The 23,687-nt window shown below is 35.5% G+C and overlaps 5 protein-coding genes across 7 annotated transcripts; 3 read left to right on the plus strand and 2 right to left on the minus strand.

Annotated features, from left to right (window-relative positions):
* Positions 1 to 980: 980 nt before the first annotated feature.
* LOC8277111 (scarecrow-like protein 8) lies at positions 981 to 3,272 on the plus strand. The gene has a single exon (XM_002513618.4). The coding sequence runs from the start codon at positions 1,153 to 1,155 to the stop codon at positions 2,998 to 3,000; it is 1,848 nt and encodes a 615-aa protein (XP_002513664.1). The 5' UTR covers positions 981 to 1,152; the 3' UTR covers positions 3,001 to 3,272.
* A 4,203-nt stretch (positions 3,273 to 7,475) lies between these two features.
* On the plus strand, positions 7,476 to 9,668 carry LOC8277110. 2 transcript variants are annotated; one of them, XM_002513617.4, is made up of 5 exons: positions 7,476 to 7,630; positions 8,348 to 8,439; positions 8,569 to 9,033; positions 9,112 to 9,155; positions 9,282 to 9,668. In XM_002513617.4, the coding sequence occupies exons 2-5, from the start codon at positions 8,382 to 8,384 to the stop codon at positions 9,465 to 9,467; spliced, it is 753 nt and encodes a 250-aa protein (XP_002513663.1). In that variant the 5' UTR covers positions 7,476 to 7,630; positions 8,348 to 8,381; the 3' UTR covers positions 9,468 to 9,668. The 2 variants fall into 2 exon arrangements, with proteins under 2 accessions (XP_002513663.1, XP_015571176.1); XM_015715690.3 differs by having other exon boundaries at positions 9,112 to 9,149.
* Positions 9,669 to 10,651: 983 nt separating this feature from the next.
* LOC8277109 (proline--tRNA ligase, chloroplastic/mitochondrial) lies at positions 10,652 to 14,705 on the plus strand. The gene is made up of 11 exons (XM_002513616.4): positions 10,652 to 11,132; positions 11,246 to 11,302; positions 11,494 to 11,604; positions 11,757 to 11,843; positions 11,931 to 12,044; positions 12,127 to 12,333; positions 12,600 to 12,737; positions 12,941 to 13,102; positions 13,197 to 13,396; positions 14,169 to 14,252; positions 14,364 to 14,705. Exons 1-11 carry the CDS (start codon positions 10,788 to 10,790, stop codon positions 14,503 to 14,505), a joined length of 1,647 nt encoding a protein of 548 aa, XP_002513662.1. The 5' UTR covers positions 10,652 to 10,787; the 3' UTR covers positions 14,506 to 14,705.
* A 281-nt stretch (positions 14,706 to 14,986) lies between these two features.
* LOC107260839 (ferric reduction oxidase 2-like) lies at positions 14,987 to 18,537 on the minus strand. Its single transcript, XM_015715706.3, has 6 exons — positions 17,963 to 18,537; positions 17,571 to 17,841; positions 17,222 to 17,456; positions 16,561 to 17,132; positions 15,706 to 16,409; positions 14,987 to 15,530 (listed from the first exon to the last, which is right to left on the minus strand). Exons 1-6 carry the CDS (start codon positions 18,117 to 18,119, stop codon positions 15,391 to 15,393), a joined length of 2,079 nt encoding a protein of 692 aa, XP_015571192.1. The 5' UTR covers positions 18,120 to 18,537; the 3' UTR covers positions 14,987 to 15,390.
* Positions 18,538 to 19,325: 788 nt separating this feature from the next.
* LOC8277108 (ferric reduction oxidase 4-like) lies at positions 19,326 to 23,524 on the minus strand. Of its 2 annotated transcripts, none has more exons than XM_015715707.3 (9): positions 23,306 to 23,524; positions 22,891 to 23,090; positions 22,702 to 22,807; positions 22,403 to 22,588; positions 22,038 to 22,272; positions 20,996 to 21,323; positions 20,538 to 20,772; positions 19,729 to 20,438; positions 19,326 to 19,633 (listed from the first exon to the last, which is right to left on the minus strand). In XM_015715707.3, the coding sequence occupies exons 2-9, from the start codon at positions 23,039 to 23,041 to the stop codon at positions 19,494 to 19,496; spliced, it is 2,091 nt and encodes a 696-aa protein (XP_015571193.2). In that variant the 5' UTR covers positions 23,042 to 23,090; positions 23,306 to 23,524; the 3' UTR covers positions 19,326 to 19,493. The 2 variants fall into 2 exon arrangements, with proteins under 2 accessions (XP_015571193.2, XP_048228882.1); XM_048372925.1 differs by having other exon boundaries at positions 23,412 to 23,491.
* Positions 23,525 to 23,687: the final 163 nt, after the last annotated feature.

The raw sequence follows: 23,687 nt of genomic DNA on the forward strand, positions 1-23,687 counted from the left end.
ATCACAGCCCGCATAAAGATCATCTCATTCCCACATACTTCAAATTTTATCCTAACATCAATACCAAAAGAGCGTGCATTTACGATTGGACAAAGGTTCATTTTGCCCCTCAAACTTCTGCTAATATATCAAAAAAGTCCAAAATGAGCGTTTGGACAAAAAAAAGCAATTTATATTTTCAATTAATAAAAATATTTTCTTAAAGTTAATAGAAATTCCTATTTGACAATATAAAATAAAGTAGGTTATCTTCTCCTTCGTAAAAAAAAAAAAAACTTAGTAGCATAAAACAAAAATTTCTATTTTTATAAATCATCTTTATTTTATTTTTTAATTGAAGTGTATTTTAAAAAATTTAATACAGAAAAATAAATATTATTGATAAAATTATTTTATGTATCAAGAAACCTCTTTGATTGTTTCTAAGATTTATAAATATTAAGTTAAATTTAGTATTTTATAAAATATTTATTAGAATTATCATGTGATGGTTTTATAAGATCCAAGAATTGCAATGTCTAAGAAAAAAAATTACAAGTTAGGGATTGTTTTGGCCCAAAAGCTTACTTCGGTCCTCCTTTGATATTGTGACACTGTTCAAAAGCCAAAATGATCCTTTGTCCGTTCAGAATTACAATAACATAGGTCCCACTGGCGCCGTTTTCACGCTCTCATTGGGTTTCATTAACCACGCGTTGTGTGCAAGCGTGGATTACGTTATATCCTTGAGGAGAATGGGTTAAAAAAACCGTATAACCTTCAAAATAAAAAGAAAATAGAAAAGAAAGTATGGCGTGGCATAGTTAATCACCACTGATCTTCTAAGAAAATAAGAAACCACTGGATCATAGGACAATCAAGCGGCAAAAAATTCACGCCAAACATACTCCTTGGGAAACACCTCAGTTCTTCTCAATTATAATAATTTAATTTTGAAGAAAACATAAAAGGTAATAAATAGTTGGAATTTAGAAGCTTATATTCATCAGAATCACTTCAATACCATAAGAGAAAGGAAAACTCTCTCTCTCTCTCTCTCTCTCTCTCTCTCATCCTTCAATTCTTCTTGTTGAATGTCTCATGCGTTTCTGTAAAGTACCGACTCTTCTTCTAACTCCCTCCATATAGAGTTAGAGTTAGAGTTAGAGAGAAATGGCATCTGGGTTCTCCGGCGGTGGGGCAGATTTCTACACCGGTATTGCAGGTAGATCCATGAATTCCAACAATAATCCATCTCAACCTCCATATAGAACACAACTCTCTCAAATGTTTTTAGACCCAGCCTCGCAGATCGCTCACCAACGAACCACCAACACCAATTTAACAACGCAAAGCTTAATCGGAAAGCGAACGCTTGCTGATTTTCAAGCTCACCAACAACAAAACTACCAACAGCAGCATCAGCCTAACATAAACCCAGCACTCCTTCTTCGTTCGGTAAAGCCAAGGATGTATCAACACACCTCTCCAATCTCCACTCTTTCTCCCATCGATTTCTCCGGTAACTTGTCTCCAGAATTGCCATCCTTGTCCCAGCGTTACGGTGGTGTGCCTCTTCTTCAGCAACTCAGGCCTCACCCCATCAATCTCGGGTCGGGTCTACCTTGCATGAACACGCTCCAGAATCATCAACATCGAGGAGGACAGGAGACCCAGAAAAAGATGATGAATCGATTACAGGAGCTGGAGAAGCAACTTCTTGATGATAACGATGACGAAGAAGGCGACGCAGTTTCCGTGATTACAAGCGCTAACAGCAACAGCGAGTGGTCAGAAACCATACAGAATCTCATTACTTCGTCTTCGAGTTCCATCCCGATATCTCCATCGCCTACTTCTTCTTCATCGTCAACATCGGTGACCACTCCACTTCCCAATTACTCAAAACATACATTAGTAGAGGCTGCTTCAGCCATTTACGACGGTAAAACTGAGGTTGCTAGCGAGATCTTGACGCGTGTTTCTCAGGTTTCAAACCCAAGAGGTAATTCTGAACAGAGGTTGATGGAGTACATGTCTATGGCCCTCAAATCACGCCTTAATTCTGCTGACAATCCTCCTCCAGTGGCTGAGCTGTTTGCCAAAGAACATATTGCGTCCACTCAATTGCTTTACGAGCTTTCTCCTTGTTTCAAACTTGGGTTCATGGCTGCTAATCTTGCAATTCTTCAGTCTACAGTAGACCAACCCAACAGCGGAACTGGGTTTCATGTTATTGATTTTGATATTGGCCAAGGATGCCAATACTTGAATCTTCTCCACGCGCTTTCTGAGCGTTTGAATGGAAAGCCGGCAACAGTCAAGATCACAGCTGTTGCGGATAATAGTGCAGAAGAGAAAGAGAGGCTGAAGGTGGTTGGTACTACACTGAGTCAACTCGCGGAACAATTTGGAGTATCTTTACATTTCAACGTTGTCAGTGCTAAACTCGGTGATTTGAGCCGCGAGTCATTGGGCTGTGAACCTGAAGAGCCTTTGGCTGTTAATTTTGCGTTCAATTTGTATCGAATGCCAGATGAGAGCGTCTCAACTGAAAATCCCAGAGACGAATTGCTGAGGCGCGTGAAGGGGTTGGCACCGCGCGTGGTGACATTAGTGGAGCAAGAAATGAATACAAATACGGCTCCATTCATGGCGCGCGTGAACGAGGGAAGTTCGTATTACGGGGCATTATTCGAGTCAATTGAGTCGACGGTGCAGAGAGATCACACGGAGCGAGTTAAGGTAGAAGAAGGACTGGGTCGGAAACTCGCCAACTCGGTTGCTTGTGAAGGTAGGGACCGCGTAGAAAGATGCGAGGTGTTTGGAAAATGGCGGGCCCGGATGGGAATGGCTGGGTTCGAGTTGAAGCCGGTGAGCCAAAATATAGCGGAGTCGTTGAAAGCACGACTCAGTTCGGGGAACCGGGTTAACCCGGGTTTTACTGTTAAAGAAGATAATGGTGGGGTTTGTTTCGGTTGGATGGGAAAAACTCTCACCGTCGCATCTGCTTGGCGTTAACTTCAATCTCTTTTTGTCTCTCTGTTTCTCTTTCTTAATTTCTCTAATATTATTAATTGTCATACTTTAGTAATTTGAACTTTTCCTGAGAAAACGGAAAGGCAAAGGAGGAGAAAAGAGGAAAAAAAAAAAAAAAGAAGATAAAAAATTAATAAAATGAGTGATTTCATTTTAGATAAAAATTATTGGCTTCTCTTTATGTGATTGTTTTATATTATATATGAATGTGTGTGTGTGAAAGAATCAAAAGCCTAATTGTTTGGTTTGGTGTATAGTAGCTGACTTGTGTTATTATATTCTTGAACGTATTTATATTACATTTCCAATAATTAAATGCGATACAGCAAATCTCACATATATTCCGCACAATTAGAGTAATTTTGACTTTTAACAAATTACAATTACATGGAATTGGCATATATATAAAACACCAACCGAGGAGTCTGATCAAATCTGAACATAATTGAGCCATCTATCTTTCTTCTCTGTATTGTATATGCATTTGAGATAAAATAGACTCAGAAACAAACATTGCAGGGCTCCACTTTGATAATAATAATAATCTTCATTAAATATATTGCGGTTGGATCATTTTGCAGGCGCTATCGTATTGGGTTTTTCTCTTTGGAAGTTTTTAGGACCACCTTCCATGTATACTATCATTTATGCTGCTATGTGACTTTCACATTCCTCTCCACTTTCTTCTTCTGCCAAGTGATTATACTTTGTTATGCACCTAATTTCAGTACAAATTACTTATTATTATTTGTTTGGACAGTTCAATGCTTCTTTTTTTTCTTAATATAAAAAATTCTTTCAGTAAGGTTACAAGTCTCTTGTGTGAAACTGATAACTAATCCCTCAATATTAAAATATCTTAAAAACTATAAATTCTACACGTCAGCTTTACAAGCATACTAAATTACATAAATAAGGCTGGTACTTGTTCTGGTTAGAAAAGTCACATTTTTCTCATGCATTCTTTTTTTAATTGTTTCTTCATAACATCTTAAGATTTTTAAATTGACTGCTAATTACATTCTATATATTATTTAATTTGCATAATACAATTTAGATAAGGCTAACCACATTTGGTGCGTGTATTCACATCAGTAGAAAGCACCCTTATGCCCGTGAAATGAAATGTGGAAATTTGTTTGTTTGTTTTGGCAAACAAACCTCTTGCGCTTCCTGCTCCTCTAATTCAATCAATTTCATAATCTATGCAATAGACGCCATAGTTGTTGAAGCTTTTCGAATTTACTATTGCAGGGTTGAAATTGTTATTTTCAAACCCTTCATTTGTATTTTCGTATGTAATGTAAAAGTAAACTATCTTTTCCTTTAAAATGATTTGGACATGGAAACTAATCAAGTGCAGGCATTTAATGCTAGTGTAACTTTTCCCTGGTGAGTGGGGTGAAAAATAAATAAATGTTACCAACTGAGAAAAAAATAGAAAAGTTTGTGCAACTGTAATTATAAGAAGGTTGATTCAAAAAAATGAAGACAGCATACCCAATAATTACTAGTACCATTGGAAGTTGATTTTACTCATTCAATTTTCTTCTATTATCGCAGCTACTGCCAATGGAATTTATGTGGTAAATTTCCATATTTAATTTTAGGAGATGAATCCAAACATTAAAAGTTCTGAAATCAAACTCAATAACATATTATCATCCACTGCTCGTACCTTTTACGAATTTTTGCACAGCTGTATAATTTGTCTGTCGATCAACCATTACTGCCAATATAATTTTCTCTTTACGCATTATTATTTGTGTAGTAGAAACATAAATGCTTTAATAATATGGGCACAGATGACAACTGATAAATAGTTATGGCTGTGCTAACATTAAGTTTCCTTAATAAATAATTAAATTAAAAAATGAGGTAATTATTCCAGAAAGGAATGTGGAAGATAAAAATCAATAATGGAAAGGAGGGGCTGAATAGATAATCACAACTATGTCGATACAACAAACCATCTCACAACCCTCAAGCCTAAAGCTAACTTACAATTACGTAAAGTCAAAACCTTTTTTTGTCTCTTAATTTTTGTATTTTCTTTAATTTTTTTTTTTAAATAAAATAAAATATCTTCATACTTTTCTTTTTCTTACAGTGCTATGCAAGGCACCAACGGTTGCTCCTTCGCCTCCTCTTCCCTTTTGTTTGTCTCCACAAAGTACGCTAATTCTTTTCATTTCTTGTAGATTATCTTTTATTAAATTTGTTTTAAAAATTCATCAATTCATTTACTTTTTAACCTTCAATTTTTAAAAAGTAAAAGTTAAAATCTTAATGGAAACACAAGAACATCCTGAGTTAATTACTACATGACTAATTAAGTTGATTTAGTATGTTAAATTAGTCCGTCATGTTCTTTTTTCTTTTATAAACATTTTTAAAATTTTCAGCTGTTATATGAGTATTCCATTCGATAAGTTTTAGACTTGTAAATATTTAAAATAATAAATGTCAAGAAATGAATAATATGAATTTGTTTAAAATGCTTAATCCTTTTATTCTAGTAAGAAATAAATTACATTTCGATTTATCATGCTATTTTTTGACAAAAATCCAAATTTTGGTTTTAGTTATTAAAAAGATATGACTTGATTATCATGCAGTAATTAATTACTTTATTGCTGCATATAAAATACATGCTACCATTATTATTATTAAATTTTTTATGGATAGGATAATTTGTCGAGTAAAGTGAATTAATCAGGCAATAATTAATAACTAATAAATTAACATTTTATCCTACGGGTTGCGATCTCACGCTCAACAGATAGCTATCACATTACATTATAATTATAATTAAGAGCAAATCATAATTTGGCAATATTATTTGCATATAAATATGTTAGTTGCCAACTTCTTTTCTTCGTCTTTAAGAGGAAATGAGATATTGGAGGTTCAAATCTTTCACCACTTGCACTTACGCTTTCTATATATTATATATATTTAATTAATGTACTATTAATGCACTGCATCTTTAGTAGTCAATATCTTTAACAATAATTATAACAAACCGCCCAATATTTTGGTCCTTCTCATCAAATGCAAGAAAAAAAAAAACCTTCAATTCATGACTCAATGCCAATTATTGTTAGAAGAAGTTTGGTTCAAATGATGTTGTTTTTAACTGAACAACAATCACTGATAAAATTCTATCAACTACCAGCTATCAGCTATCCATTACATTGATTACTTTTACAACATACTTTCATTTTGTAGAGGTCAAAGCTGATCCCAGGAATAATTTACTTAAAATTTTATCTTTTCTTTCTTTATAAAATAAATGACTCTAAAGTGTTTAAATGTTGAAATAATATTTTTAAGATATTTCTTTTGGAAGAAAATATATTTATATTTACAAACTTGTATCAAATTAATCAATTTACTATTTTAATTTTTGATTTGAATTTAATAAATATTTTATTTTTTTAATATACAAATATCTTTAACTTTTAATTTAATCTAATATATACATAAATATTTTAATAATATTTAAATATTTTCATACAATACATGCAAATGTATTAAATGAAAATATGTATTAAAAAAGTATTAAAATATTATAATAACAAATCTAGATATTTATTAGACTCTATTAAAAATTACAATATTAAACTAAGTAAATGATTAAGATTGAGAGACATAAATGTATACTTACCTTTTTTATTTTTCTTTTGAAAAAAGTCTTAAAAGGCTTTTTCTTTTCTTGTCGGATTGATTGGCTTGGCCCTTTATAGGACCGGGCGGGAATTGACAAATTTTATACCATATTTAACTTATAATTAACAAATTTTTGTTGAATGATTCTTGAATAAATATAATCTAATGATGCCATTATTTATTTTTAGATAATTACCGCATTTTATCAATGGAACTAAAATATTAAGACTTAATATTCTTAAATTCTACTATATTTAAGCACAATAAATTTAGAGATATTTTTAATAAGTTGGCATTTAAAATATTAACTATAGAAATATAATCTGATATGCATTAGGAACAAATTGGCGGTCCACAGTAATAGATACAAAATAGTGGCTCTCAAAGTGGTTAAGGTATTATTGTCAAGCAAAAATAAAAACGATGATGTATGATTAGAGATTTCACTTTCACATGAAGATGAAAAATCCTAATTAATTAATCCATATTTTCAAAGTTATAGTCCCTTTCGTATATATATATATCTTGTTATTTTTATTACTATGATGATTTTTAGTTTTTATTTATTATAATAAAATTTATTTTTAACATATTCTACTAATCATAGATAAAATTCTCAAATTATTTTTTTAGAACGATACGGGAATCAAACGGCATAAACGAGAGAACTATGCTAGTGCGCGTCGTTGCAGATATGTATTCCTTCAGTGCCATTCTTGTTATTATCCGTATAGAAGAGGGCTATTAGTGTAAGAGACTAAAGAAAAGTTACCGTTAGAACTTAGAGCACTGCCTTCTCTTTATATTTGGCAAGAGACCTAGTTGGAGTAACCCATTTTGAAAAACCTTGATCAAAATCGAGAGAAATTGATTTTAGTGAAAACTTTCCCTTGAAGTAGCAATTCTAATTGTTGAAGAAGCAGTAAATCGCAGCCAATTTGTGAGTTTTTCTTAAATTTGTTTATTTATTGCGTTCTTTTCGTTCTTTAGGGTTTTATTCGATTCTTAATGATTTAGGATTATACATTATCTTTTTTGTCCATGTTTCTTTTCGATTCCTGGTGATTCAAGTTAGACATTACTGTTTCTAGTAGAAATCGGAGAAACCCATATGTTTATTAGCGATTTTATTTGTTTCAAGGATATACACTGGTAAAAGAATTCGAGTCAAGGAAATTTAGGGATTTTGTTGATTTGAAACTATTCCGTGTTTATAATTCGACATGTTTTAAAGCAAAGCTTTTTTAAGTTTTGTTTCTGTCCTTTGAATTCTTTGCAACTAAGTAGCGTGATACAAACAGCTTGACATATATAGGGGATTATTTGATGCGGCCATTAACGAGAACATTTTTCTTAAAAAATCTTGGTATCAGATGTAGATCTATTGATGAGTAGATTGTTAGTTACAAGTGAATAGTAGACTAAACTTCTAGTTGGCAAAAGTAAGATGTGCGTATTTGATGTTGTAGTTGCTGTTGTACCGATTTAAGCACTAATTAATACCATTCTTTGTAGAAGTGCTGCATAATCTTCACACTATTTTGGTCTGTAAAGGTGATGGGAAAGTGAACAATATAATATGGGATTCAATCTAGGATTTAACATGTGATTATGTTCACATTATTCTCCTTTATTCATGAATCTTTATCTTTTGCAGGACATTAATTAGAACTTTTCTCATAAGCTCTCCAATGGCATCAAGAGCTGGGGGTGTGGTTCAAGATCAGAATCTGAATATTCACTTTAATGGTACCGTAATTATGATGTTTAGTTTAATATTCATTTTAGGTTGTTTTTTTTTTCTAAAAGATATATTCTAACATCTTGTGCTGTTGTGGTCTGACTTCAATCCAATCTCTAATCCAATCTCTAATGCAGAAACTTCTGTTGGCTGGAAGACCAATGTCTCTAAAGCGCCAAGGAAAGGAGTGCTTGGCGGAAGGACACCACTCGGTGATCTGTCAAATTCACTGAAACCTTCTTTGAATCAGGCATCAAAGAAGCAGAATTCCAGCATTTTCTCCTTCACCGAGAAAGAAATCGGTGCCTCTCAAAATGCACTAGATGCAACCAAGAACAGAAGTACCTGTAAAAAAGCCTCGGGGAAAGCACATACCACTGGCAGGAAACCACTTTCTGACATTTCAAATTCCGGAAAGCAAAATCGGAATGAGGGATCAAAGAGGAGCTACAATGCAAAGCTAAGTGTTGTAGCAGAGGAACCAATTGATGCCAATGCTATTGCAGGAGAACAGTTTCTGCACAATCATGAAGAATGCATCAAAGTGCAGTCAAGAGTTATGAACTTGGATCAGTTTCTTCAGATGATTGGACTAGATAATGGTAGCCAGAAGTTGACCCTGAATCTTTCTTTTTTCTCCTTGCTATTCATTTGTTTAACATCTTTTTTCCTGTCTGCAGATATTATAAAACAGCATGCAAACACTGTGTCAATTAAGGTGAAGGTTCGTCTGATGTTTTCCACTCTAATCATTTTGGGACCTCGTATCTTGTACAAACCCTTCTACATCAATTTGGAAAATGTTTTTTGTTTCATGGACAATGTCATTAACTATTAGTTTCTGTTTCAGGCTGAGAGTCCCCCAAGGCAGCACTTGGAACTGGAAGAGATGACTGAGGAGCTAATTGAAGAGGAGTTCTGGAACGACAAGCTGTGGTCTTGTAAACTTGATTCTCCACCTCCGTGCAGAACTCCAAAATCACCTAAGCATTACATGAACAGCGACTACAACTTTGCATTGTTAGAATCCCCGTAGTTGCCAAAGGCATTGATCACCCCTCTCATCAATGCTTGTTTGGATAGGTAGTAATTTTGCAGGAGTCATGGGTGTCATTCTTTTCATCTTTCAGAAAGGAAACTATTCTCCTTTATTTCATGGACAGTTGATATTGTAGAATATTGCCGCCGTGACAGTGTAACTGACAATTCTTTAGCCATTTATTTTGGGATTAAGCAACTCAATGCTGTTACCTTCTTTTTATTTTTTATTTTTTTGTTTGGAATCTCGTTCAGTTTGTTATTTGTATATGCTGCCATGATTCTTCCTCTACTGCAGTGGCAGTAGTATATTTGTATCTTATCGACTGAGGGCATATTCGTGCCTTATCATATTGCTACCAGATATCAAACCGCGTCCCCCGTCCATGGCTTGAGAGAGGAATCGGTTGAATGAAAACTGTCAAACTGGAAAGAATGTGAGAATGTGACGTTTAATGAAGCCAAGTAACACAAGGATCTTTATCAGAAACATTTAAGAATTGGTGGATGTTTTGCTTTCAAGAAAGAAGAGAGGAATAATCTTAGTAGGCACCAGCACAAGAAACAATTTACGTTATGGCATTGTGCTTTGGCTATAGTTAATTATGAAAACCGGGATAAGAAAAAAAAGAGCTGCAGAAACTTTTCAGTAGATTTTTTTTAGGTAAAAAAAGGAATGTGGTTATAAATAATAATAAAAAAAGTATTTTACAGTTAAAAATTCTCGATTTGTAAGGCTAGCTATTTTTACTCTGATAATCTATTATTATCATATTTAATAATATGGATTAGAGCTTAATAACTCAAACCGTTATTGTTTGATTGTTAAATTGATATTATCAAATTAATAATTTTTTAAATTATAATTTTTAATAGTCAAATATTGAAATTATGAGTTGTTAAGCTCCAAACTAATATTATCAAACATACACACACAGCCTGACAACGAGGGCTGATCCGCATAAATATGACAAAATATAAAATAATAGCAAACTGAGACTTTTTAATAAATGATTTGTAATTATACGCTAAAAGTTATAAAATGTTATATATTTATTTTATAATTAGCAGGCCCGAACTTACGGCGGGCCTTAAATTTTCAAGCCTAATGCTCCCTTCAAATCTTCGGGTCCATTAAAAAGTTGAATAAATGATTACTAATCCGACGACGTTCGAAACCGCACGACCATCACTAATAATACACGCCATAGCACATAATCCCAAGGCGAAATTCCTCTCTATCTTCTTTGGTAAACAAAGCAGAAAAACTGTACCACTCCCACTCCAAAACCCCAAATCTCCATACATAAAAAGAGAAATGGTAGTGTGTCTCACAAGATTGCCATCTCTCACCTCTGCCTTCTTCTCTTCACCATCAATACGCCACTCGCCGGCGTTTCCACGGCGGCGTCACAATTATGTATGTTCAGCATCATCATCCTTCTCCATACAGAGCGCGGCATCTAGTCCCCCTGAGACCGAAGACAGAGTTGCTAACCTGAAAAGTAGAATAAATCAGGACCGAGCCGTTACTCCTCGATCTGAAGACTTCAATGCTTGGTATCTCGATGTTATTGCTAACGCTGAGCTAGCTGATTATGGTCCTGTTAGGGGTACAATGGTCATTCGACCTTATGGTTATGCTATTTGGGAGGCTATCCAGGTACTTATATATATTAATATATTTCCTAGTGATTTGCTTGCTTTTTCCTTTTAAATTCTTTTAAACCATAAATTTTGAAAACATTTTTTATTGTTATTATTGTTGAAATTCAGGATTACTTAAATGTTAAGTTCAAGGAGACTGGACACAGCAACATGTATTTTCCACAGGTGTGTTTATCTATGCAGAAAAGCTTAACATAGTGTTTGGAATGTCTAAAATTAAAAGAGTTCAGTTTCTTCTTCTCATGTCTGGAAAGGTTATAAGTTGCTAGAATTCAATACTGGACTGCTCAATTGTAATTGAAGTGATTGTGTTGTTAGGTTATTTAACATGTTGAATTGTAAATATGGTTGTGCAGTTTATACCTTATTCATTTATAGAGAAGGAAGCTAGCCATGTTGAGGGCTTTAGTCCAGAATTGGCTCTGGTAACTATTGGTGGGGGAAAGGAACTTGAAGAAAAACTTGTGGTAAGTATTTTCTGAAGCAAAAAATGCCAAATTTAGTTGCTTTTTTACGATTTTAGAAGTGATAATTCAATGAAGATGCTGGTTTGAGTTTCAGAGAAAACATGACCCTGAGTTTTGGCTTTGATAGTTTGCACTTCTTGAGGTTGTGGCAGGTTCGACCTACTAGTGAAACCATAGTCAATCACATGTTTACTCAGTGGATACATAGTTACCGCGATCTTCCTCTCATGGTCAACCAGGTGAAAGTTTTAAATAGTTTTCAGTTATTAGACTATTTCTTTCAGTTTTTTCTTTCTCTTTAAATGTTATAATTTTTTAAATTTTAGTGGGCAAATGTCACAAGATGGGAAATGCGCACGAAACCATTTGTGAGGACTCTTGAATTTCTGTGGCAAGAGGGGCATACGGCCCATGCCACTCCTGAGGAGGCAGAAAAAGAGGTTTCCATCATTTTTGAAGTGCTTGTGATTATCGTATTGCAGTAGGATATTTATGTAATGTATTGCTGATGCTGAATTGCAGGCATTACAGATGATTGACGTGTATACGAAATTTGCTTATGAGCAAGCTGCAATACCTGTTATTGCAGGTCGAAAATCAAAGGTGGAAACCTTTGCTGGTGCTGTCAGGACATATACGATAGAGGCTATGATGGGTGATCGAAAGGCATTACAGGCTGGAACTAGCCACAACCTTGGTCAAAATTTTTCTCGGGCTTTTGGAACACAGGTATTTCATTCACTAGCTACTCAGAGCTAGTTGTGGTTCTGTTTAATATATTCAATTTACGTGCTTTTAGGTGTGGGAGTTGTCCAAAAAACTCTGTCCTGCCCTTTGATCGTAGTTATTATTCTGATCTTCTTAACATGTTTTTCTCAATGTTGTTTGCATTAATTTTGAAGCCTTCAATTGTGATTTTTTTATTTTATTTTATTGCTGAAATATTGTTTTTGCGTTGTCAATTAATATTTGAATGGCATTATCTGTTTGTACAGTTCACTGATGAAAATGGACAAAGGCAGCATGTCTGGCAGACATCATGGGCCATCAGTACCCGCTTTGTTGGTGGTATTATTATGACACATGGAGATGACACTGGCCTGATGCTTCCCCCCAAAATTGCACCAATACAGGTACTTGTGGAGTCCTCTTTTTGATTTATAAAGCCAGCACATGCTGTATTATTTCTCTTAATGCCGAGTGATTTGACAGTAATTTTTATCAGTGTGCTGTATGTCTCAGTTCAGACAGTCATGTGTTCCATAAGTTAGGCTGTGGATACATTTGTTATATGATCTGTTGAATTTCTTCATAGTTTTGTATTCCATCCTTGTAGGTAGTAATTGTGCCAATTTGGAAGAAGGATACTGAGAAAGCTGGAGTTCTAAATGCGGCATCATCTGTGAGAGAAGTTCTTCAATCTTCTGGTCTCAAAGTTAAACTTGATGACTCAGATCAGAGAACCCCTGGATGGAAGTTCAATTTCTGGGAGATGAAGGTCAGTCCTTACTCTGAAGTTCCCAGCAAGGTAACGGCTCAAATAGAAAATGTTTCTGTTTCAAAAGGCATTAAATATCACCTTGATTTCATAGGGAGTGCCTCTAAGAATTGAAATTGGTCCTCGGGACGTTTCAAGCGGAAGTGTAGTCATCTCTAGGAGAGATGTTCCTGGAAAGCAAGGAAAAGTGTTTGGAATATCGATGGAGCCTTCAATTTTAGAAGCTTATGTCAAGGACAAGTTGGATGAGATTCAGTCATCACTTTTGGGAAGAGCAATGTCATTTCGTGAAAGGTGCATTCTCACTATCACTATATTTATAGACCAATGCATAACCATATAACATCATCAGGCATTGAATTAAATGCTAGTTGATCCTCAATGACTGGATTGCTCTGAAATGTTTGTTTGTAAATGATGAGTTGTGAAAACTCCTATTTATAGCAGTGATGCTTAATTCCTTTCATTTCCTTTTTACTGTGTTTGCGGTGATGTCAAGTGGCAGCAATGACAGGCATCAGGGAAAAAACTAAAATGTTTTGATAATCTCAAATTTAAGAATCTTTAAACATTCAAAGTTGAGGCATTTGTTTAGAATACTGCTGCTTAAAAGAGGACGAATGCTTCACATAGGGAAATTTTCATGATAGCAGATGATCTGTACTTTCATGTATTCGAGCAAGGATAAAAAATCTCCTGAAAGTTGTATCGACAAAAATTATGCCAAATGATGGATTATTTTATTGCTGAAAGGTTTAGTAGAATCTATGCTTCCTTGAAATGGGTTCAGATACTTGATGAAATTTGGCGATCTTAATCAAACTAAAAATAGATTTGTAATTTTAAGGCTACAGCACTCTATCATTGTTGTTTACGGCAGTGCTCCCAGGAAGCTTCATGGGAGTGCTACCCATATAGAATTACTAGTTAGTATGATACATTACTCCTGCTGTAGGCATTTTGGACTTCTTTATCATTTCCAGTATTTAAAGTCACCCTTTCTTAAAATGTGATTGTTTTGGGCATTGTTTAAATCCTTTTAATGCTTACCAACATTCTTTTGCAGTCATATTGTGGATGTGAGCTCATATGGTGAACTCAAAGAAGCCATATCTCTTGGCAAATGGGCAAGGGGTCCTTGGTCAGCTAGGTACCTCATTTTATATTGTCTTCTCTCGTCTATGGATAAAAAATATAGAGTAAGCTTCATATCAAATAGACATGCACGGATTTCTTATTATGCTATAAATGTTTGCTGCAGTGATGCGGATGAATTAAGGGTGAAAGAAGAAACAGGAGCGACAATTCGGTGCTTCCCCTTTGAACAGCCTCAAGGGACTAAAACATGCTTGATGACCGGCAAGCCAGCAGAAGAAGTTGCAATTTTTGCTAAATCTTATTAAGGCCATCCCCCTTGTTTAAATATTTGATCTTGTTTGGGGATCATTTAATCTTGGTTAAAACATTTTGTTAGCATTCTCCCTTTGTGTTTATAGGTTATATGAAATTGGCTAAAGCAATGTATCTTATGAATTATTTGATTTTGAAGATTAGTTACCATGTCCTGTCATGATGTTTTGCTCTATGAAAAAGAGTTGAGAGAGATATCTTGTTATGGACGGTACAACATGATCGGGTACTGTGTTATAAAATTGCAGTTCCTCCTATCAGAGAGCACAAGAAGCTGAAATTTAAAAGGGCAAGGAATTGCTGTGTAGCCTTTCTAAAACAGAGATAGAATTTGAGTTGCTGCTGGAGTTTATAATCAGATGGAAGGACAGGCGCTATTTGATTTTTTTATGGTGCAATTTGGTTCTTTTTTTTTTTTTTTTGGTGGGTGGGGGAATCTCATGTTTGAAATCCCTTTTCTATTGATCTTCAATCTTGGAGTGTTTTTTCTTTTTTTTTTTTTTTTTTTATGTTGGTTGTTAATTGGATTCTCTTTTTGTTTTCTTTTGATTTTTTTTTTAATTCTTTTTTTGAAAAATGCATTCTCACACGCATCTTCCTTAGGGTCGAGCCTCATCGAAAATTTTTTTAGAAATTTTTTGAGGTGATTGTTATTCTGTTTTATTCTCTGATTTTATTTTATTTTATCGAATTATCAAAATTTTAATTTATTTTATTAAATTTTTATATTTTTATTTTTGCGTTGATTAACTATTATAATTGAAAGACAGAAAAATTCAGGGCTTAAAGATGTATGTTACTACTTTTTTACTGTAACTGCAAGAATGAAACAATCGCAAGATATTTGTAATTTGAAAAGATAATTTCTTGTCGTTGCCTCACCAGCTAAAGCTAATGGACTCAAAATGTAAGTGATCTACTGAACCAGATGAGCAAATTGCGGCCACTTCTCGCTTCATCTTTCTTGGTCCGCTTACAAGAACTCCCACACTGTTTTCTTTGCACTCTGATAATATTCCTGTGAGAATCAACAAAATCCGGATTTGATACTGAAGCTTTATTACTTTTACAAATATATCGTTCATTAATGTTTAACTTTGTTTTTGTCATTATGTTATTTTGTTATTTTTACTAATTATGTGCTGTGGTTTCTGGAAATGTATTATCGAGATTATGAGCAGAAAGTAGCTTACTTTTCAGATTTGGCCGTTCACCAAGGTGCACCCTGGTAGCTTGGAGAAGAGATTCGTGAGGAACGCTCTCCAGTTCTCTCTGGGTATCGTGGAATGTAGAGCCTGGGGATGTTCCTGGCGTTGGCATATCCACGATCTGAATTTGCTTCATTTCCTTAGCATTCTGTTTCTTGTTCCACAGGAATGCTGCAGAGGTGGTCATCACTACAGAGACAATTAAGAAGATCATGTTTAAAGCAGACCTTGAAGGCATGGAGTATATCATATCAGTATTATGGTCAGTTGGGTATATGTAATATCGTGTAAGAATGCCAATGAGGCCAAGGAAGATGACGAAAGAAGCTGAAATTATTGTCCCCAGCCAGAGCCAACTATTTGAACCTAGGACTGCAGAAACTGGCACATCCGATTGATGGGACTTGAACCATATTGTTCTGAGCTTCTGGTTCTCTGTCTTCAGTTCTTTCTCTCTGGTTATATAGGCTTCAATTTCTAGCTTTAATTGAGAAATGTCAAGTGTGGTTCCTGAAACTGGGAGTAGAAGGTCTAGCATTGCGAGTTCTCTAGACTTCTTGAAGGCACATATGAGGAGTATCCTAGGGGTCCTGCGATTTGCTGTATTGGCCAGAAACAGGATTTCTCGGATGATGGAGATGAAAGGGGTTATGCCGCTTCCTCCGCTCACCATCACTAGCTCGTCGTGCCTGCAACATCTTTTTCTAATGTTAATTTTGGCGCCTTGCAGCTAATCAGGGACAAATATTAACTATGTTTGGAGATCAGATTATAGAGATTAGATTATATGAATCAAAGGCCAAAACTGGCACAATGGTAGCTCTTATATTGTGGAAGCACCTCATAAAAGAGTTTGAGAAATGGCCGTAAGGTCCTTCGACGGAGACTTGATGGTGGTCAGATGGTGAAGAGGATGACAGTATTTGATACAACTTGTGAGACCAGTTTCCTTCACATTTGATGACAATGCTTAACTTGTCTGGATCCAGATTGCTGTTGGATGTAATTGTAAAGGGATGCCATTGCAGCTTGGAAATTTTAGGCACATTTATGAAGGCAGTGCTTCTTGGAGCATAGCTCAACCCTGGGCTCTTTGAGAAATTCAGTTCTATGGTTTCGCACGGCAAAATGCGTGCTGAGACCAAGAAAACTCCCTGCTGGGATTGTAAAAATCTCAAATATCGATCAATTAGGAAGAGGTAGAAACCAGGGAGGATGATGCAAGCATCAGCGAACCCAACATGAAAAACGTAGAACACAACGAAAAGAATGTAAAGATAGTGATTATAGAAGAAGAGCTCGAAAATCTTTCGCCTAATGCGCTTTAGACTTGTGATCCACATGATTAATCCAGAAAGCAAGGCTATAACCCCAGCCATATTTGAAAATTGAAATTTGTCCCATTTCAGCATCTGCCATTCAGAAATAGGTACTTTTAGCAAATCTTATAGCTGGAATGCTATTCTCTTGATTCATTTGCATTGAGGTGACTACTTTTTACCTGCAACAATTGGTGGGTTTTGACCCAAAACACAATGTAACATAATCCGTGTGAAGTGAAGATGGTTAAAGCAATATGGCCTAGCCATATATGGTACTTGATGCTTGCCTCTGAGTTGAGGCCAAGAAGCCGCAAAACTGAGGATCCTCTAGTTACTGGGAAGAAGAGAAATGCCAGGCAGACATTCCCAACAAGTCCCAGAGACAAACCTGCACTTTGCAACTTGGCTTCCCACCTATGAGATTATTCAAATTAATCAACAGACACAATTTGATTTCCCACTAAACTCTCAAACATAGAAGTTTTGCAAGAAAAAGCACAATGTAAAGTTGGTGAAAGAATTCCTTACACTTTCAACCCCAGGTATGCAGCCTCTGGCGCGGCGAACGCAAACATACCATGCAAGTAAGAGAACAAAGACCACATCAGTAATGTAATGAACATGACCAGGAAAGACACCTCCATCCATGAAACAATCCCAAGAGGACCTTTCATGATCACCGGACGTTTCCATGAAGCAAACCAATAATCGATCTGGCTAGTATTTCCCATATGGAGGTACAGACAGGATAAGGTGGCAATAAAAAGAATTGGAAACATAAACACCAGCATGTTTGCACCTATTTCATCATAGAAATTAAAATTAACAAAAGAAACTCCATAAATATAAAACGCTTCTCGCAAACTCTTAAATAGCCAGAACGGTATAACATATATGATAGAGAAGCAAATTAATTGAACCTTGCTTTCCAAAGAATGTGGAATTGGTTTTTGCCTGAATATCAGGCAGCCAGTGCAAGAAATAAGTGTTTGTGGGCTTCATGATCCAAATCATCATATACCCAAGAAACACCACAGCCACCAACACCCTTATGGATGATTGGAGAAGGGTCTTCATAGCTGGACCTGAAGGAATCAGCGTTGAATAAGTGTGTTTAACTTATGCCCATTTTATAGAAAGAAGGAGGCACCGTAGATTTAGTGAATAAATTAAAAGAAGTGCCTGTGGAAGAACAAATTACATGTATCCTTGAGTTGGGATTGTGATCAAGAAGTTTGACTTGTAATCTGAGAGGGGAAGAAAAGTGCCCATAACTAGCATCATAGCAAAGATGTATTATTAAATCATCTATCTTTACGAAGCAATTATTACAAGCATATAGCAACAGTATTTATATGCTACAACCTTTAACCTTCCTTTGTCTTTTCCTTTTTCACGTTGTTGCTTTGAACCGACTTTGTTGTCTTCCACGTAGAAGCCGTCACTAATTTACAAAATATTTATTGGAATCTGATGTTCCCATATACCATAATCGTCCTATTGAGTTGAAGCTTAAATCTACCTGATATGATATGCAAGATGCCGTATGAACTATTATGAATTGCTGGTGCAGCTGTAGTATTATGTTTGCGATTGTTAAAGATTAGTTGTTAGTTTCATAAGTCTGTTTCTTAGACGAGTAGCTGTTGTTTTTTTTTTTGTCAATTAGTTAGAGCCAGTTACAATTTGCAGTTCTTGTATTACATTAGTACGGCTATCAAGTTTGTAGATTGTATTGGGAACCCATCGATCGATATTCAACTTCTTGCAAAGAACTTTTCATTTTACTATATGTCTAACCATTCAGGGTATCACTTAGTAGTGCCAGGGTGATGCTACATTAAGAGCAGGTGATACGTTAAAAATAATAACAACAATAATTTTAAAACCAGTTTTTTTTTTTTTAATTAAAAAATATGAATTGTTGTGAAGAGAAGAATGCGAATATTAGATACGGTTCTCTTGTTTCACTTTGTTACAAAGAATCATTGAATTATTAACAGTACTTTATAATTTTCACCTTAATATCATCTAATTATGAAAAAGAAAAGAAACTTATTAAAATTAAAAAAAAAAAAAGAGAACTCGTATTCATTTCTTAGATCCAGTGAATTTTATCAATTAGTCTTTAATCCTTACCGCAATAGAATCTACGACCATACATATATTTAATAGTCTTTTTTTTCTTCTCCTAGAAAAGACTCAATTTCTAAAGCAATGTAATTTTTCTTTGTTTCATTTTAGATGGTATATTTACAAGTTAAGGATCATCACAGGTTTACATTTAGGTCATTATTCTTCATGCTGAATACTATTAGCAACTTTGCATTACAGATTCACATTATATGAACAGTTGCTCAGGCTTGGGCTCCTTTATTGCTTGATATCCACACACACACACCAAAAAAGAAAAATTAAGATACCAACTCGCTGTATACTAGAAGTATTGCATCACCAGTTAAAACTAATAGACTCGAAGTAGAGGTTATCTGCCAGGCCAGATGAACAGATTTTGGCAACTTCATGTCTCATTCCCCTTGGCCCACAGGCTAACACTCCAACATCTGATCTCTTGCAATCAAACAGAATTCCTGCAGTGCCATCACGCATATTAATCAATTCAACGAATAGATTTCTTACGAATAGAAACTGCATGTGATTAATGCATCTAGTCTAGAGGGCTTACTCTTGAGGTCAGGTCTTCCACCAAAATGCACCTTAGTAGCTTGGACAAGGGATTGACGAGGAAGGCTTTCGAGCTCTCTATCGGCACTGTAAAACCATGAACCTGATGATAATGTTGGAGTTGGAATCTCCAGGTTCTGGATTTGCTTCCCCTCCATGGCATTTCCTTTCTTGAACCAAAGGAAGGCTGCACTAGAAGCAACAAATATGCAGACACAGGCCAAAAACAAATCCCATAGTATATAATAGGAATAATGATATACGACGCCAGTGTTATGATCAATGGGGTAAATATAGTAACGAGTGATAATGCCTAGTAACAGGAGGAACATGACAAATGATGAAGCGATTATTGCGCCAAGCCATAACCAATTGTTGGGGCCTAGAACTGCAGTTATGGGTGAGTCTGATGGACTTGGCTTGAACCATTTGGTTTGGAGGAGCTTTTCAGTGTCTTCAATAGGTTGATCTTTCTCTCTAGTTATATAAGCTTCAATTTGGAGTTGCACTTTTGTAAGTTCTGCAGGCGCGCCGTCGATGGGAAGCAGGAGGTCAAGTACGGCAAGCTCAGTTGAATTCTTGAAAGAACAAACCAGAAGGACTTGAGGAATATGACAGTTTGGCTGTGTGCTTTCGAAAATGATCTGGCGGATTATGGAGATAAAGGGAGCTATACCACTGCCCCCACTCACCATCACGAGCAACTCATGCCTGTGGGAAAATATATCATACTTAACTTAATTAGCATCGTAACAGAAATATATAGTTCCTTGTTAGATAAATCTTCATTTTCCTTCTTAGGAAATTGACCTTAAGAAATGAGATGAAGTAGGTCCATAAGGTCCTTCAGCAGACAATTCAAGACGATCTACAGAAGAAATTTCCCGGTAAAGCTTTTGAGACCAACTTCCCTGACATTTGATAATTACACTTAGCCTCTCCGGTTCTGCGTCGCAGTTTGAAGTCACAGTAAATGGGTGCCACTGTAGCTTGGAAATGGTAGGCACATTTAGGAATAATATGCTTGTTGGGTTATAATGCAATCCTGGGGACAAAAATATTTTAATGTTAAGTTAGCCAATGTCAAATAATAGGCTACGGAATATTTCATCGCTGATAAACATATTTAATTAAGACAAAGATATGCCACGTAGACATCGAAAAATGTCTCATTCTTCTTAAGTGTTAATGCCCGGCATGCTACAGATTAAATCCAGATATACGAAGACAAAAAAAAAGTCATGCATTCGGATTAAATGTGTTCTTACCTCTGTCCTTAGAGAAGTTCAGCTCAACAGTTCCACATGGTAGAAGGCGAGCTGAGACTAATCTAACCCGTTGCCTTGACTGTAAGAATCTTAAATATCGATCAATGAGGAAAAGGAAGATCCCAGGTAGGATCATGCACGTGTAGGCAGCGCCAACATGCAATACATAGAAGAGTATGTAGAGAATATACAAATGGTGGGTGTAGAAGAAAAGCTCAAACATTTTGCGCCTGATGCGATGAATGCTTGTCAGCCACATTGCCACTGCAAGAACCATGGCAATCTCCCCAGCAACATTTGAGACGTAGGTTTTGCTCCACTCTAGCATCTGCATGGCCAAATATCTTGTTCAACACCTATACATAATATGCACAGGAAGCATGCCAGGTATATATAGCCATGAATTATACAATAGATGAGTTTGGTTTCTTCTGTTCATTTTTCTTTGTCAAATTAGTCAATCATATAGAAATATACGTCTAGTTTAGACGAGCACAATTCTTGAATCTAAGAGGAACTTTCGGAAGTTTGGATATTCTTTAATCAAACATCAATTTAGAATTAATGTACAGAAACCCATACTATACTCATTATCCTGATATGATTTTCCTCTCCCTTCTTCAGTGGTGACTTTTTATATGATATCCAATAATAATATGAAAATGATAATAGAGGCAAAGCTACGATCGAAAGGAATGAAGCAATAAAGACAACATTAATGGCTTCCAAGGAAGATTGAGGACAAAGAAATTGTTGGAGTTAGCTTAATATTATATTTTTCTCTAGTATCAACATGCTTGATGTTAAGAAAAGATCTTCTGCAGGAAGGTTGGCTAGAGATTTCTTGTAAAAACACTAGCCCCGCTCAGTTCATAATGAGACGGAAAATAGACAATAACGCTGTGAAAAGATTCAGCAATCTTTCATCGTTGCAAAGAATCCAAGCCTTTTGATCTAAAGTGTAACCACAAACAACACCAAGTCAACAATTTATTGACTAACACAGGTAAATGAAACAAGATTAAGATGTAGTAGCAAGTACCTCAGCCATTTCATTAGTCATTGCCCAGTAAATGATGAAACCCATGGTATGTGCAGCAAAAAGGATATTTGAGAGATGCCCCAGCCATATATGATACTTGATACTGGACTCAGATGTGAGTCCAACAAGATGTAAAAGGGAAGATCCTCGAGTCACTGGAATGAAGAGAAAGGCCCAGCATACATTTCCAATATATCCAAGCCTCAGTGATACGCTTCGAAACTTTGCTTGCCACCTGAGCAGTCAATTAAGCAGAAGATTAGATTTTGGGAAGAAATGCTCTGCTTTCCGATCAAAGGGACAATAAGGACATTTAGTAACTGAAATTAGTGATAAGGGGGACAGGGATCTTCCGATATACTTACACTTTCTCCCCTTCAACATGCATATGGAGATTACCAAAACTGATATACAAGTAGTTGGCAAGAGACCAGATCATCAGTGCAATAAACATGGCTGAAAAAGCAATCTCCATTGCAGTAACAATCCCTAAAGGAGCCATCACAAGCACTGGACGTCTGAAGAAGGACAAAAGATTGCCTTTGACGTTGCTGCAACCATTTCCACACAAGGCAGTACGGTTACTCTTGTTGCATATATAAACCGCAGTCCGATTAGTTACTAGACATTGGAAAAGGAGAGAATAATATAAATGATAGATAACCTTTTGGAGCTGGAATTTCCTCGTTTATTCTTATGAAAATGGAGATGAACACATCCAAAAGCAGCTATGAACATCACCGGAAATGAAAATAGCAGAAGATTTGTTCCTGTAAAATATGATAGAAGCCAGAAGGAATGGATTAGAAGAAAGACAAACAAATACACACAGGAAAGTATAACACAAAACAACCTTGGGTTCCAAAATATGTGGAATTCAGTTTACTGTTTAGCTTTGGAGTCCAAGAATTTTTGTAAACCTTCGTCGGTAAGAGAACCCAAACAATGAGCCATCCCAGAAACACCACGAGCAATATCAGCCTCATGACTGAGATGTTGCTCATCTTATCCTATAGGTACAGTTGTTATGAAAGGAGTCCCTTATAATTCACCCTGCAAAAGTTGAGACTATGCTATAAGCTATGAGCGATCCTAAAAGCATTTTATACCACAGGACTGCTTTTATTGCAGGTCAGCATATGAAGTACAAAGAAAAAGCATGATTCATACATGTCTATACTTCCATTGTTAGCTAATAACATTCTACATGCTTTTATATTCTAAAGTAAAAATAATAGAAAAACTATTAGTATAGGGAATAGTTTTACATCATATGATGTGATTTGGCATTATATGGAAGGTCAAAACACTTAATATATAGCCCTGAATAAGCTGGAAGAGACATAAATTAAGGCACTAGTGCTAGGAATATACAGATATAGGCAAACACAGCATTAAAAGAAAAACTCGTAAGAATTGATGATGTTTTTTTCATGCACATAATTAAGGTATATTGTTGTATACTGCAGCAAGCCAATTTGGTAACCAAATAAAGGTGCATTTCAGATTCCACTTCTCTAAAGAAGAAGAAAGACCACTCAATTATTTTGGTAGTATGCATTGTTTTGTGTGGATAGTTTGCATTATCATCATCCTGACCGTGTAAACAGTGCTTCAATTACATTCATCTGCGAGGACCGGAGAACTCAG

This window comes from Ricinus communis, chromosome 4 (assembly GCF_019578655.1).
Source record: "Ricinus communis isolate WT05 ecotype wild-type chromosome 4, ASM1957865v1, whole genome shotgun sequence".
Taxonomy (NCBI): domain Eukaryota; kingdom Viridiplantae; phylum Streptophyta; class Magnoliopsida; order Malpighiales; family Euphorbiaceae; genus Ricinus; species Ricinus communis.

Coding starts and splice junctions, on each gene's coding strand:
- LOC8277109 (XM_002513616.4), top strand. CDS start 10,788: ATGGTAGTGTGTCTCACAAGATTGCCATCTCTCACCTCTGCCTTCTTC. Junction 12,045..12,126: donor CTGAGGAGGCAGAAAAAGAG/GTTTCCATCATT, acceptor GCTGAATTGCAG/GCATTACAGATGATTGACGT. Junction 13,103..13,196: donor TCAATTTCTGGGAGATGAAG/GTCAGTCCTTAC, acceptor TTGATTTCATAG/GGAGTGCCTCTAAGAATTGA.
- LOC8277110 (XM_002513617.4), top strand. CDS start 8,382: ATGGCATCAAGAGCTGGGGGTGTGGTTCAAGATCAGAATCTGAATATT. Junction 8,440..8,568: donor TCTGAATATTCACTTTAATG/GTACCGTAATTA, acceptor TCTCTAATGCAG/AAACTTCTGTTGGCTGGAAG. Junction 9,034..9,111: donor GATGATTGGACTAGATAATG/GTAGCCAGAAGT, acceptor TCCTGTCTGCAG/ATATTATAAAACAGCATGCA.
- LOC8277111 (XM_002513618.4), top strand. CDS start 1,153: ATGGCATCTGGGTTCTCCGGCGGTGGGGCAGATTTCTACACCGGTATT.
- LOC8277108 (XM_015715707.3), bottom strand. CDS start 23,041: ATGAGCAACATCTCAGTCATGAGGCTGATATTGCTCGTGGTGTTTCTG. Junction 22,808..22,890: donor CACATATTTTGGAACCCAAG/GTTGTTTTGTGT, acceptor CATATTTTACAG/GAACAAATCTTCTGCTATTT. Junction 20,773..20,995: donor GAACTTCTCTAAGGACAGAG/GTAAGAACACAT, acceptor TTTTGTCCCCAG/GATTGCATTATAACCCAACA.
- LOC107260839 (XM_015715706.3), bottom strand. CDS start 18,119: ATGAAGACCCTTCTCCAATCATCCATAAGGGTGTTGGTGGCTGTGGTG. Junction 17,842..17,962: donor CACATTCTTTGGAAAGCAAG/GTTCAATTAATT, acceptor ATGATGAAATAG/GTGCAAACATGCTGGTGTTT. Junction 15,531..15,705: donor TGAACGGCCAAATCTGAAAA/GTAAGCTACTTT, acceptor TGATTCTCACAG/GAATATTATCAGAGTGCAAA.